Source organism: Ranitomeya variabilis, chromosome 4 (genome assembly GCF_051348905.1).
Source record: "Ranitomeya variabilis isolate aRanVar5 chromosome 4, aRanVar5.hap1, whole genome shotgun sequence".
In the NCBI taxonomy this organism is placed as follows: Eukaryota; Metazoa; Chordata; class Amphibia; order Anura; family Dendrobatidae; genus Ranitomeya; species Ranitomeya variabilis.
Genome location: NC_135235.1, coordinates 645831245 through 645845561, shown reverse-complemented (window position 1 = coordinate 645845561; position 14317 = coordinate 645831245). Strand labels below are relative to the sequence as shown.

At 40.2% G+C, this 14317-nt stretch overlaps 1 protein-coding gene across 1 annotated transcript in view; it reads right to left on the bottom strand.

Annotated features, from left to right (window-relative positions):
- Positions 1-433: 433 nt before the first annotated feature.
- LOC143768167 (uncharacterized) overlaps positions 434-14317 on the bottom strand; it is an 80398-nt gene continuing 66514 nt past the window's right edge. Inside the window, exons 9-13 of the mRNA XM_077256855.1 lie at positions 7979-8129; positions 7670-7849; positions 7463-7586; positions 3580-3828; positions 434-1812 (exon numbers count right to left, since the gene is read on the bottom strand). Coding sequence (XP_077112970.1) covers positions 551-1812; positions 3580-3828; positions 7463-7586; positions 7670-7849; positions 7979-8129 — 1966 coding nt within the window. The 3' untranslated portion in view covers positions 434-550. The remainder of the gene's footprint in view (positions 1813-3579; positions 3829-7462; positions 7587-7669; positions 7850-7978; positions 8130-14317) is intronic.

Here is a 14317-nt window from a genome sequence, read left to right as displayed (position 1 = left end):
TATCGGTAGGTAGTTAAGTCAGTGCGATTTATACTGCCTGAGCAATGTAATTTATTTTGCATGACTGGTGAGACAAGCCTGCTAGATACACTGATATCCAGTGTAGGCACTGAAAATAAGAGTCATTTGCAGAGTTATTTTCACTACTCATGCACCAGCTCATGCAATGTAAATTGCACTAACACAGTGCGCCTGCACTGAGCTAGGCAGAGGGGAGTCGGTTGTTAATGAACATGAATTGACAGAGCAGAGCAGAAAGGACTGCTCTGTCAATGTGACGACAAAGGAGGTGAGAGAATTGCCTTCAGGAGCGATTCTGTAACTGCATTGAGCCAAGAGAAACCAGCACATGGCAGAACAAGCAGGTAGCCACCTACCGATATATGAATACGGCTTCACCCAAGTGTCAGTGCTTGGAAGTCAATAAAACTAGTTGTCAGATTTAAACATTTTCTTTATTCTGAACATAACAATTACATCTTGCTTGTATTCTCTGATGTATATTGACATTAATTTTAGCATTATTATAGTTTACACATTCAGAATATCATCATGGCTTCTCCTCTTTGTGACGTCTCTGATGTCTAACAAGATGTGATTTCTGGTTAAAACATTTCCCACATGCCGAACATAAATATGGCTTTGTTCCTGTGTGACTTCTCTGATGTGTAACAAGATGTGATTTCTGGTTAAAACATTTCCCACATTCTGAACATGAAAATGGCTTCTCCCCTGTGTGAATTCTTTCATGTGCAGCAAGGTGTAATTTAGCATTGTAACTTTTCCCACATTCAGAACATGAATACGGCTTCTCTCCTGTGTGAATTTTCTGATGTCTAATAAGAAGTGCTTTGTGACTAAAATATTTCTCACATTCAGTACATGAATATGGCTTCTCGCCTGTGTGAACTCTTCGATGTATAACAAGATTTGATCTGTGGATAAAACACTTTTCACATTCAGAACATGAATATGGCTTCTCCCCTGTGTGAATTCTACGATGTGTAACAAGATGTGATTTCTGATGAAAACATTTCCCACATTCTGAACATACAAATGGCTTCTCTCCTGTGTGAAGTCTCTGATGGACTGTAAGATCTGATTTACGATTATAACATTTCTGACATTCAGGACACGAATATGGTTTCTCTCCTGTGTGAATTTTCTGATGTGCTTCAAGAATTGATTTCTGGTGAAAACATTTCCCACATTCTGAACATAAAAATGGCTTCTCCCCTGTGTGAATTCTCTGGTGGGTAGCAAGTTCTGATTTCTGATTATAACATTTCTGACATTCAGAACATGAATACGGTTTCTCCCCTGCATGAATTCTCTGATGCGCTTCAAGATCTGATTTCTGGTTAAAACCTTTCCCACACTCTGAACATGAAAATGGTTTCTGACATGTGTGACGTTTCTCATGTTCAACAAGATGTGATCTCTTTTTAAAACATCTCCCGCATTTAGAACATAAAAATGGTTTCTCCCCTGTGTGGGTTTTTTGGTGGTAAACAAGATTTGGTTTCCGAGTGTAACATTTCCCACATTGTGAACATGAATAGGACTTCTTCCTCATGTGAGATGTTTCATGTTCAACATTTCTTCTGTTATTTTTCTTTTTCTTAACATTCTGTGATGAATCAGAAGATAGAAGTTGTTGACAATCAGCAGATGATAGATTTTCCCTTGGAGAGGCTGGAGTTATGCTTGCAGTAATAACGTGATCTGTACATTTCTCTTGTGTGAACCCACGATCATCCACATTAATATTAGAAGACATCACATGTCCTTTTGAATGATTCATACAGTCACCTGCCAAAAGAAAAATGAAGTTTTTTTTTTCATTTTAAAACAACATAAACATAATGTAAGATGGATATTTTATAACATTGCTATATAAAAATATCCATTCAAATTGCAAGGCATGCAACAGAATTCAATTTACTGATTAAGGATGTCATACACTTTAACCCTTTCACGACATGCGCCGTACTAGTACGGCGCATGTTGTGTCTCCCCCTTTGATGTGGGCTCTGGTGGTGAGTCCACATCTTTCCCTGCACATGTCAGCTGTTTTGAACAGCTGACATGTGCCCGGAACAGCAGCAGGTGGAACCGCGATTCATCCATGGCTATTAACCTATTAAATGTCGCTGTCAAACGCTGACAGCAGCATTTAACATGCGCTTCCACCAATTGCGCTGGAAATCTGCCCATCAGTCACCCCGTCACGTGATTACTGGTCACCGATGGGTTGGCACTGCTGGACTGCTATGAGCGCCGACCACCGGGAGGTATTCTGCTACATACAGGCAATCTGATCATCGCCTGTATGTAGCAGAGCCGATAGAATTATGGCAGCTTCTAGTCTCCCATGGAGACTATTGAAACATGCCAAAAGTAAAAAATGTTTTTTAAAATATAAAAAAATAAAAGTTTAAGTCACCTCCTTCAAAATAAAACAATAAAAAAAATAAATCAAACATACACATATTTGGTATTGCCATGTTCAGAATAGCTGGATTTATCAATAAACAAAAAGAATTAACCCGATCACTAAACGGAATAACAAGAAAAAAATTCAAAATGCCAGTATTACGGGTTTTTTTGGTCGCCACAACATTGCAATAAAATGCAATAACGGGCGATCAAAAGATTGTATCTACACTCAAATGGTATTATTAAAAATGTGACCTTGGCAGGCAAAAAATAAGCCCTCACCCAACCTGAGATCACGAAAAATGGAGACACTACAGGTCTCAGAAAATGGCGCAATTCTTTTTTTTTTGTAACAAATTTTAGATTTTTTTTTCTCCACTTAAATAAGAAAGAACATAGACATGTTTGGTGTCCATGAACTCTTAATGCCCTGGAGAATCATAAGGGCAGGTCATTTTTAGCATTTGGTCAACATGCTAAAAAAAAAATCCAAACAAACGTTGTGGCATTGCACTTTTTTGCAATTTCACCGCACTTTGAATTTTTTTTCCAGTTTTTGAGTACACAGTATAGTAAAACCAATGGGGTCATTGAAAAGTACAACTTGTACCGCAAGAAACAAGCCCTCACATGGCCACATTGAGGGAAAAATAAAAAAGTTCTCTCTCTGGGAAGAAGGGGAGCGAAAAACAAATTCAAAAACGAAAAAGGACTTAATCTCAAAGGGGTTAAAGAAATGTTAGCCTCTATTGACCTCTCCCCATCTGTAGTGTAGCTACTGGGGTGGTAGAAGAGCGGTCACCCGGCGCTACGCTACTGTTAACTGTATCGATAGGCCAGTGAGTGGGGCAGGGGGCGCAGTGGCAGCATCAGGCCCCCTGACCGCCATCGCAAATTCTACTGTATTTGCTGGATACCGATACAGTTGAAAGCAATCACTAGAGATGGGGCATCACGTTCAATCGCCCATGATGTCACCGATGCAGACACTGACAGCCGATGCGATTGCTACACGGCACCCGCAGTGCTGAAATGTGCGGTCACTTGATCAGTGGAGGAACGAGGAGGGGAGGTGAATATTGTGTCGATGGAGAGTTTGATTTGAGTTCCCATATTCTGAACATGAATAGGACTTCTTACCCTTCTGAGATCTTAGATATTTAACATTTCTTCGGTTATTTTTATTTTTCTTAACATTCTTAACATTCTGTGATGAATCAGAAGCTACGAGTTGTTGAAGATCAGCAGATGGTAGATCATTCCTTGGATAGGTTGAAGTTATATTTGGAGTAATGATGTGCTCTTTACATGTCTTTTGTGTGAACCCACGATCATCTAGTTTAAAATTAGAACATATCACATGTCCCTTTGACCGACTGATACAGTCACCTGGCAAAAGTAAAATAATATTATTTTAAAGTGGGAAAAAAACTTTTATCATAATGTGATATGGATATTTTATAACATCGCTATATAAAAATGTTCATACGAATTGCATTGCATGCAGCAGAATCCAATTTACTGATTAAGGTTGTCATACACTTTAAATGGGGATGAGGGAAGAAGCTGCTCTCATACACCTCTGCATTACTCAATCTCCCATAAGAACAAAAACTAACAAGAAAAGTTAGATTTTTATTTGCCCTATTCTTCTTTTTTTACCAACATCATCTGTTCGGGAAAAGATGCGTCTTCCGGCCTAAATTGATAGATTTGGCAGATATTACTCTAATGTGTATAATATCTTTACAAAATTGGTTGAAAAAGTGTACCTCAGATCAAGGAACAGTGAATAATCATAAGGACCCACCTAACTGCTTTCTCACAAGCTTCCTCTTCTGAATGTTTCTCTCCTTCTTTGTTGAGTGTAGGAAAATAATGCATCTGCAGATTTATATCTGGCCCTCAGAAATGTGAACATGTTGACCTTATTTTCTACAATATATTTTTAATTTTCGAGTTCAGATTATTGTACCTGACCTACTCCATAAAAAATGGGGAGACATGGATTGCTGATGGGCTGGGGACTGTAAAGCACGTTATTGTTATTTCACTTTACTTCACCTCACTATAGTTGGTGATCAATTTGGATAGACAGATTCCTACTTGCCCATTTTTTTGAAGCTTCAAATGACGTACATGTCACAAGTTTTAAAGTCCAGTGTATGGCTGCAGAAGCCATTCTGACGAACTTAGCCTCAAAATAAACAGCGGTAGTCAGGTAGTGATCATAATGGTGTGCAATTAAGTAGTTTCCTAATAATCGTGGTGCCACAATACTACATCAATTAATTTATTAGTGGAATTTGTGACATCTCTGCTATTACTCACCTGAGTGTATAGCTATAGGAATGTCCAGTTTGAATGTGAATGGACAATTATCCAACAGGGGCAAACATATCATTTGTGCAACCTGTTTGGCTACATAGGGGCCCGAGAGGTAAAAGGGTTCATTTATATCTCCAAAATAGGTGGAATTTTGCATTATGATTATTGGACCGTAAAGGGTCAATATATTGTTCTTGCACAGGGACGCTCTCCTGACTGTGTCCACCAGTGCAATCCAATAGTGGACTGGGCTGGAAGAATGGTCCTCCAACCAACTTCCTGGGTCAGGTCATGAGTAAAGTCAAAGCACTGAACATGTAATCGCTTAAAAATTATTATTTTTTTCTAAATTACTAAAATATACCACAATGAAAGAAAAAAAGTGATCCGCACCGCTAGAACCACAATAGCCTGGTTTGCCAGCTCCGTGTTTAATACTGCTGCAAGCATGTAACCTGAGACGTCGGGTGCTCACCAAGAGGAAACACAGTACTGTAAGTCCAAGTATGTAGAAAGCAGAGGTGGCACTCACCAGTCTAGAAAATCCATGCTTTATTGAAGAAACACAAACGGTTAAAACATCTTCAATGGGAGAATGGGAGATGGGAGTATGCGAGTGACGACGGCTGTTGCGCTTCTACGGGTCAACCGTAAAATATACACCAAGCCAGTGTGACAAACACTCAAATATAATTACATTGCATTGTAGGTTTCTTACAATCTCCAAAACATCATACCATGCATGCTAGCATAGACCCAAGTAACATCTTTAAGCATTATACAAAATACATAGAAGGTCCCTACATAAATCCTAGATAGTTCCTGCCTGTCTGTGGAGGTTGGTACCCTAGAGAGTACGATTTGTTGGCGCCAATGTAATTATACTTGAGTGTTTGTCACGCTGGGCTCGTGTATATTTTAGTAATTTAGAAATAAAAATAATTTTTAAGAGATTGCATGTTCACAAACTATTACTTACTCCCTAGTCTTTTAGACACATTTCCTTAAAATTAAAACATAAAGTGAACCCGCGCATGAAACCTTCATATATACAGTGGGTACGGAAAGTATTCAGAACCCTTTAAATTTTTCACTCTTTGTTTCATTGCAGCCATTTGGTAAATTCAAAAAAGTTCATTTCTTCACATTAATGTACACTCTGCACTCCATCTTGACTGAAAAAAAACAGAAATGTAGAATTTCTTTCAAATTTAATAGAAAAGAAAAACTGAACTGTCACATGGTCATAAGTATTCAGACCATTTGCTCAGACACGCAGATTTAAGTCACATGCTGTCCATTTCCTTGTGATCCTCCTTGAGATGGTTCTACTCCTTCATTGGAGGCCAGGTGTGTTTAATTAAAGTGATAGGACTTGATTTGGAAAGGCACACACATGTCTATATAAGACCTCACAGCTCATAGTGCATGTCAGACCAAATGAGAATCATGAGGTCAAAAGGAACTGGCCAAGTGGCTCAGAAACAGAATTGTGGCAAGGCACAAATCTGGCCAAGGTTACAACAGAATTTCTGCAGAACTCAAGGTTCCTAAGAGCACAGTGTCCTCCATAAGCCTTAAATGGAAGAAGTTTTGGACCACCAGAAGTCTTCCAAGACCTGACCGTCCAGCCAAACTGAGCAATCGTGGGAGAAGAGCCTTGGTGAGAGAGGTAAAGAGCAACTCAAAGATCACTGTGGCTGAGCTCCAGAGATGTAGTAGGGAGATGGGAGAAAGTTCTACAAAGTGAACCATCACTGCAGCCCTCCACCAGTCGGGCCTTTATGGCACAGTGGCCTGACGGAAGCCTCTCCTCAGTGCAAGACATATGAAAGCCCGCAGAGTTTGCTAAAAAACACATGAAGGACTCCCAGACTATGAGAAATAAGATTTTCTGGTCTGATGAGACGAAGATAGATCTTATTGGTGATAATTCTAAGCGGTATGTGTGGAGAAAACCAGGCACTGCTCATCACCTGCCCAATACAATCCCAACAGTGAAACATGGTGGTGGCAGCATCATGCTATAGGGGTGTTTTTCAGCTGCAGGGAAATGACGACTGGTTGTTGTTGAAGGAAACATGAATGCAGCCAAGTACGGAGATATCCTAGATGAAAACCTCTTCCAGAATGCTCTGGACCTCAGACTTGGCAAAAGGTTCACCTTTCAACAAGACAATGGCCCTAAGCACACAGCTAAAATAACAAAGGAGTGGATTCAGAACAACTCTGTGGCCATTCTTGACTGGCCCAGCCAGAGCCCTGACCTAAACCCAATTGAGCATCTCTGGAGAGACCTGAAAATGGCTGTCCACCAACATTCACCATCCACACTCATGGAACTGGAGAGGATCTGCAAGGACGAATGGCAGAGGATCCACAAATCCAAGTGTGAAAAACTTGTTGCATCATTCTCAAGAAGACTCATGACTATACTTTTTTCAGTCAAGAAGGGGTGCAGAGTATACATTAATGAGAGAAAAATGAACTTTTTTGAACATACCAAATGGCTGCAATGTAACAAAGAGTGAAAAATGTAAAGGGGTCTGAATACTTTCCGTACCAACTGTAACATAGTGTGTCAAATATTCTGGAGTTGGTTTGGAAATGGGTGTTTGCAAATAAGATATTATTTAAAAAGAAATGACAGTCCAGGAACCATGCTTCACTACAAGTGTATATTTAGTACTATTACCTGGTGATGTGAGGGGCTGGGGAATCTCCATCATGACATCCTTGTACAGATCTTTGTGTCCTTCTAAATACTCCCACTCCTCCATGGAGAAATAGACGGTGACATCCTGACACCTTATAGGAACCTGACACATACAATGATATCGTCATCCCCCCGATCCCTTCATAGTGTTACTGTATAATGTCCCAGCATTCCCAGCAGTGTCACCTCTGCAGTCAGCAGCTCAATCATCTTGTAGGCGAGTTCTAGGATCTTCTGCTTATTGATGTCCTCATGTATCATGGGGAGAGGTGGAGGCCCCGTGATTGGGCTCAGGGGTCTTCCCAATCCCTCAGACACAGGTTCCTGACAGCGCTCACTAGAGGTCTTCTTCACTACTGTGTAATCCTGGTTATGGAGAGACACATTAATAATCCTCACTACAGACATTTCCAGAATCCTCACCTCTCCAGTTCTGTCCATCTGTTATTCCCATAGATAAGAATGATGTAATGTGACGTCATCAGAATCTCTCACCTCTCCAGTAAGCCGGGAGAGAATCTCTAGGGTGAGGTTCAATATCTTCTCTGCCGTCTTGTCCTTGTCCCTATCCATCTTTGACCGGTAAATCAGGAAAAAATCTCTAATATAGAAGATCTCCACTGAGAAGATCCAATATTGTAGGGACCTAAATGGAAGAAGATGAGCCATTGTAAAATTATGAAAAGTCCCTCCCATGTAATAATACAATTACTGAAGATAATAAGGGGAAACATGATTAGATATAACATGTATACGTTCTGTTTAGTATGAACTAGAACGCAAGTTAAATGTTTTCCCAAAGCAGCTTCACACGAACTAGATACAGATGTGATGCAAATACGAATGACACAAAATTGTTGGAGATCAGCTCTTCTCAAGCTGTTGGCACTATCCAGACCAGAAACTACAGGTCCTTAAAGGGAATCTATCAGCAGGTTTTTGCTATGGAATCTGAAGAGCTGCATAATGTGGGGGAAGAGACCTGATTTTATGGATGTGTCACTTGCTCAGCAGCTTTCTGTAGTTTCAATACAATCAGTGTTTTATCAGCAGTGTATTACGACTGCTGGATTTAGAGTCCTGTGCAAGGCAGTCCAGCTAATCTGTTTAAACCCGCCCCCACCACCTATCGACAATGTGCAGTATACACAGGAAGCTGAAGCAGTGGTGTGGGTGCGGAGTTATACGTACCTCACCATTCATAGAGCTGGGCCGCACAGAGGCTCAGTACTTAGCACTATTGCAGCGATGGGGTCCTGGGTTTAAATCTCATCAAGGACAGCAACTGCAAAGAGTTTGCAGGTTCTCCCTGTGTTTGCGTGGGATTTCCTCCAGATTTCCTCCCACTTTCCAAAGACATACTAATAGGGAATTTAGATTGTGAGCCCCAATGGTGACAGAGATGATGTCTGTAAAATGTTGAATTAATGGCTCTATGCAAGAAAATAAATAACATCTACAGCAGAGAAAGCAGGAATTTTATTAAAACCAAGCAGTCCAGTAAGGGTGTTTTCACACAACGTTTTGGAATTCGAGCGCATGGGATTCACAAAATGGGATTCGAGCATATGCGCCGATGAGGCAATAGACTATAATAGTTCCGACAGAGTGAATGTGTGCTTTGTCGTGCATAATTTTCGGGCGTGTACGCCTAGTGGAGACGGAAAACCAGAGACGGAGGCACACTGGGGCTCAGAATGGAGAGGGGGAAATTTGGATTTGGGAGCAGAGAATTTGCTGAATTTCTTTTGGGGGTGAAGAGCCATTTAGCTTTTCCAGTGCTACCAGTAATGTGAAAGCCCCTATATTTCCATTAACAGATGAGACCTGAGTGGGGACTTTTTTTGTGGATTGAGTTGAAGCTTTTATTGGGAATATTTTACATAAGATTTATGATCACAACCGACGCTCTACACTGAACACCTATATCGGGGTCTACATTTAAATCTCTGAGTGACGTGACAGATGAAACCCCCGATGGGTCAATTCACTATAATGAAGCAACAGACTTACTGTGAACTACCTCTAGCCTCTGTTCGGCGGGGTCCTTCTTTTCAGAAGTGCACAAAACTGTGGCTGACAGCACTTTTATGCAATCCTAAAAAGACGGACACAGGTCCTATGGCATCCACAGTGTCTCAATCTGCCTGATTATAGGGAATCTTCCGCCAGAGGTTCCATCTGAATCACATATTTCAGAGATTTACATGGAAATCCTGGTGTAAGCGCTTAGGGCAGTGCACGGGATAAATGTGCGCTCTTTGGGAGGCAGAATGAAAAAAAATCAACGGCATATGAAGAATTGGTTTTATTTTTTTTTTTATGCCATTCCTCGTGCGGTATAAGTGATTAGGCGACTTTATTGTTTAGGTCGATGGAATTACAGTGATTCCAGATATATATTGGGTTTTTATGTTTGGCTGCTGTCACACACTAAAAACCGCTTTTTATTGTGAAAAATAGTTTTTCCATCACCATATTTTGACAGCTATAGTTTTTTCCATATTTAGGCCAACAGAGTCATGTTATGGCTTATTTTTTGTGGGACGAGCAGGCGTTTTAATTGCGACCATTTTTGGGCACATGACAATTTTTGATCGCTTTCTATTCTAATTTTTTGGAGACAGAATGATGTGGTAAACATGTGGTAAAATTGCTAGGGCAGCTTTATTCTTCAGGTCAATACAATTACAGCGATACCCAATTTATATTTTTTTATGCTTTAGTGTTTTTACACAATAAAAACTACCGGATTTTATTGAAAAACAATTATTTTTGCATTGCTTTATTCTGAGAGCTATAACTTTTTAGTTTTTTGCTGATGGAGCTGTAATATGGCTTGTTTTTTGCGGGACAAGATGATGTTTTCAGCTGTACCATTTTTATTTACATTTGTCTGTTTGATCGCGTTTTACTGCACTTTTTGTTCGGCGACATGATAATATTGTTTTTTGCCTCGTTTTTTATTTATTTTTTATGGTGTTCACTAGGACAGTTTTATAGAGCAGGTTGTTACGGACGCGGTGATACCAAATATGTCTACTTTTATTGTTTATTTTTTATTTCCATAAATAAATGTATTTATTGGAAAAATATTTTGTTTACTTATTTTTTGTTATGAGTGGATTTTAAAAAAAATGGGAAAGCCTTATATACAATCTCCCTGTTTCTGAGCTAGAGATTGTGTAACGGGGTCTACCGTGGTGGAGTACCTCTTTCAGTACCACCCCGTGTTTCAGGAGTTCCACTCTGCTTTGGCTGGAGTCTGAATGAAGGACACTGGCTGGAATTGCTTGGTTACATGGGCGCATATAAAAGATCACTGCTTCTCCACGTATTTCCAGTGTGACAACACTTTACTCACAGGACACAGAATATATCACACAGATACAGAGGGCGGGCCAATTGAAAAGCGGCAGGCCAGACATACATTACAATAGCCGCAGGTGGCCGGAGCCTGCCGATATTTACTGTGGGAATTACAAAGGTGGGGGAGGTCAGAAGGGGGATATCTTGTCCCCTCTGCCCAGGGGCGCAGCCTGTGGGCTGATGCATTAGGGGCATGCATCTCACATGGAACCTATTATACATACATATTACTGCACAACATATTCTGGGTGCTGGGGGGTTCCGTAACAGATTGTATATAAGACTTTACCAGACTTGTGTTTCAAAGGTTGGGCCTGGTCCGTTTGTCTGCCCTTATTCACACTGAGGTCAGCATTGACACATGGTAAGGTTTTAATATTAGACAGTGTAGGACCGTCCCGATCAGAGTCACCTTGTCATGGTGGGATCGCTTTTATGCTATTTTTGATCAAAAACAGTATTACTAAAAACTCTGTTATTTAGATGCACTTTTTGCTTTTTATTTACTTAGTTACAGCAGGGTTTTTGCTGATTTTTTCTCTTGTAGGTCTATGGCCAATGTGAACATGCGCTTATGAGCTACATGTGTACCAACTCAAGTGAACCTCAATTTTTGTGTTTTTTTATTTGTATTATTGCATTCTGTGCAAGCCGGGGTGTGGCTTCCCTGTTTCTGAGCTAGAGATTGTATATAAGGCTTTCTCAGACTTGTGTTTCACTGGTTGGGCCTGGTTTGTTTGTCTGCCATTATTCACACTGAGGTCAACATTGACACATGGTAAGTAGTGATGAGCGAGTGTACTCCTGGGTGATCTCCGAGTATTTACGACTGCTCGGAGATTTAGTTTCTCACCTCAGATGAATGATTTATGGCTGCTAGACAGGCTGAACACATGTGAGAATTCCCTAGCAACCAGGCAACCCCCACATGTACTCAGCCTGGCTAGTAGCCGTAAATCTTTCAGCTGAGGTGACAAAAACAGAATCTCCGAACACTTACAAATACTCGGAGATCACCCGAGCGTGCTAGGGACAACCCGAGCAACGAGTATACTCGCTAATCACTAATAGTAAGGTTTTAATATTAGACAGTGTAGGACCGTCCCGATCAGAGTTACCTTGTCGTGGTGGGATGGTTTTTATACTATTTTTGATCAAAAACAGTATTACTAAAAACTGTGTTATTTAAATGCACTTTTTGTTTTTTATTTACTTAGTTACAGCAGGGTTTTTGCAAATTTTTTCTCTTGTAGGTTTTATACATGTTCAGTAAGTTGCACTGCACTGATTATATATCTCAATGACATATGTATCTATCTATATCTGTATATAACATTGTTTTATTAGTTAGTAAACTAGCTTGAAATGACAGAATTACTGTATGTAAAGGCGGATTTTAAAAACGGATTTCATACGGATTGCATACACGTCATACGGTGAGAAAAATACCATTGTAGTCTCATGACACTCGTCCTACCTTTTAAGAACAACATCGCACCAATTATATTTACGCTAATCAGCGTGAATCTTTAAACCAACAATTTAAGAAATTGAAGAATGCAATTTTGCTAAACAATTGAAAGCTTCAAGAATTGTCCAAAACGGATATTAAATACAATGTTACAAAATTGGAATATCAAGCTCTTAATCCATTACAATCTAGATCAGACCTAATTATCAAAATATATACCCCAAAAAAGTATTCAAAAGAATAGAAAAATATATTGATTAAATTTTATTTTATTGACAATCAAATCATGATTATACACAAGACCATGAAATAAAATGCTTATAAATAATCCATAAAAGCCGCACAATGCACAATAATTTTATTAGAAATAAATTAAAAACAATTAATGTCCAATGAACCAATTTTTATATAAAAAATATATAAAATTATACATATATAAAAAAAATCCATATATGTATAAACATATGAAAAAGATGTGTCACACAGGGGACAGGGAGCAACAGACCATGTAGCAGTAGGTATATAATTTGCTATATTTTTAATCCAAAAACCATCGAATATATATATATATATATATACAGTGCCTACAAGTAATATTCAACCCCCTGCAGATTTAGCAGGTTTACACATTTGGAATTAACTTGGCATTGTGACATTTGGACTGTAGATCAGCCTGGAAGTGTGAAATGCACTGCAGCAAAAAAGAATGTTATTTCTTTGTTTATTTTTTTTTTAAATTGTGAAAAGTTGTTTCAGAGGGTCATTTATTATTCAACCCCTCAACCCACCAGAATTCTGTTTGGTTCCCCTAAAGTATTAAGAAGTAGTTCAGGCACAAAGAACAATGAGCTTCACATGCTTGGATTAATTATCTCTTTTTCCAGCCTTTTCTGACTATTTAAGACCCTCCCCAAACTTGTGAACAGCACTCATACATGGTCAACATGGGAAAGACAAAGGAGCATTCCAAGGCCATCAGAGACAAGATCGTGGAGGGTCACAAGGCTGGCAAGGGGTACAAAACCCTTTCCAAGGAGTTGGGCCTACCTGTCTCCACTGTTGGGAGCATCATCCGGAAGTGGAATGCTTATGGAACTACTGTTAGCCTTCCACGGCCTGGACAGCCTTTGAAAGTTTCCTCCCGTGCCGAGGCCAGGCTTGTCCGAAGAGTCAAGACTAACCCAAGGACAACAAGGAAGGAGCTCCGGGAATATCTCATGGCAGTGGGGACATTGGTTTCAGTCAATACCATAAGTAACGTACTCCACCGCAATGGTCTCCGTTCCAGACGAGCCCGTAAGGTACCTTTACTTTCAAAGCGTCATGTCAAGGCTCGTCTACAGTTTGCTCATGATCACTTGGAGGACTCTGAGACTGACTGGTTCAAGGTTCTCTGGTCTGATGAGACCAAGATCGAGGTCTTTGGTGCCAACCACACACGTGACGTTTGGAGACTGGATGGCACTGCATACGACCCCAAGAATACCATTCCTACAGTCAAGCATGGTGGTGGCAGCATCATGCTGTGGGGCTGTTTCTCAGCCAAGGGGCCTGGCCATCTGGTCCGCATCCATGGGAAGATGGATAGCACGGCCTACCTGGAGATTTTGGCCAAGAACCTCCGCTCCTCCATCAAGGATCTTAAGATGGGTCGTCATTTCATCTTCCAACAAGACAACGACCCAAAGCACACAGCCAAGAAAACCAAGGCCTGGTTCAAGAGGCAAAAAATCAAGGTGTTGCAGTGGCCTAGTCAGTCTCCTGACCTTAACCCAATTGAAAACTTGTGGAAGGAGCTCAAGATTAAAGTCCACATGAGACACCCAAAGAACCTAGATAACTTGGAGAAGATCTGCATGGAGGAGTGGGCCAAGATAACTCCAGAGACCTGTGCCGGCCTGATCAGGTCTTATAAAAGACGATTATTAGCTGCAATTGCAAACAAAGGTTATTCCACAAAATATTAAACCTAGGGGTTGAATAATAATTGACCC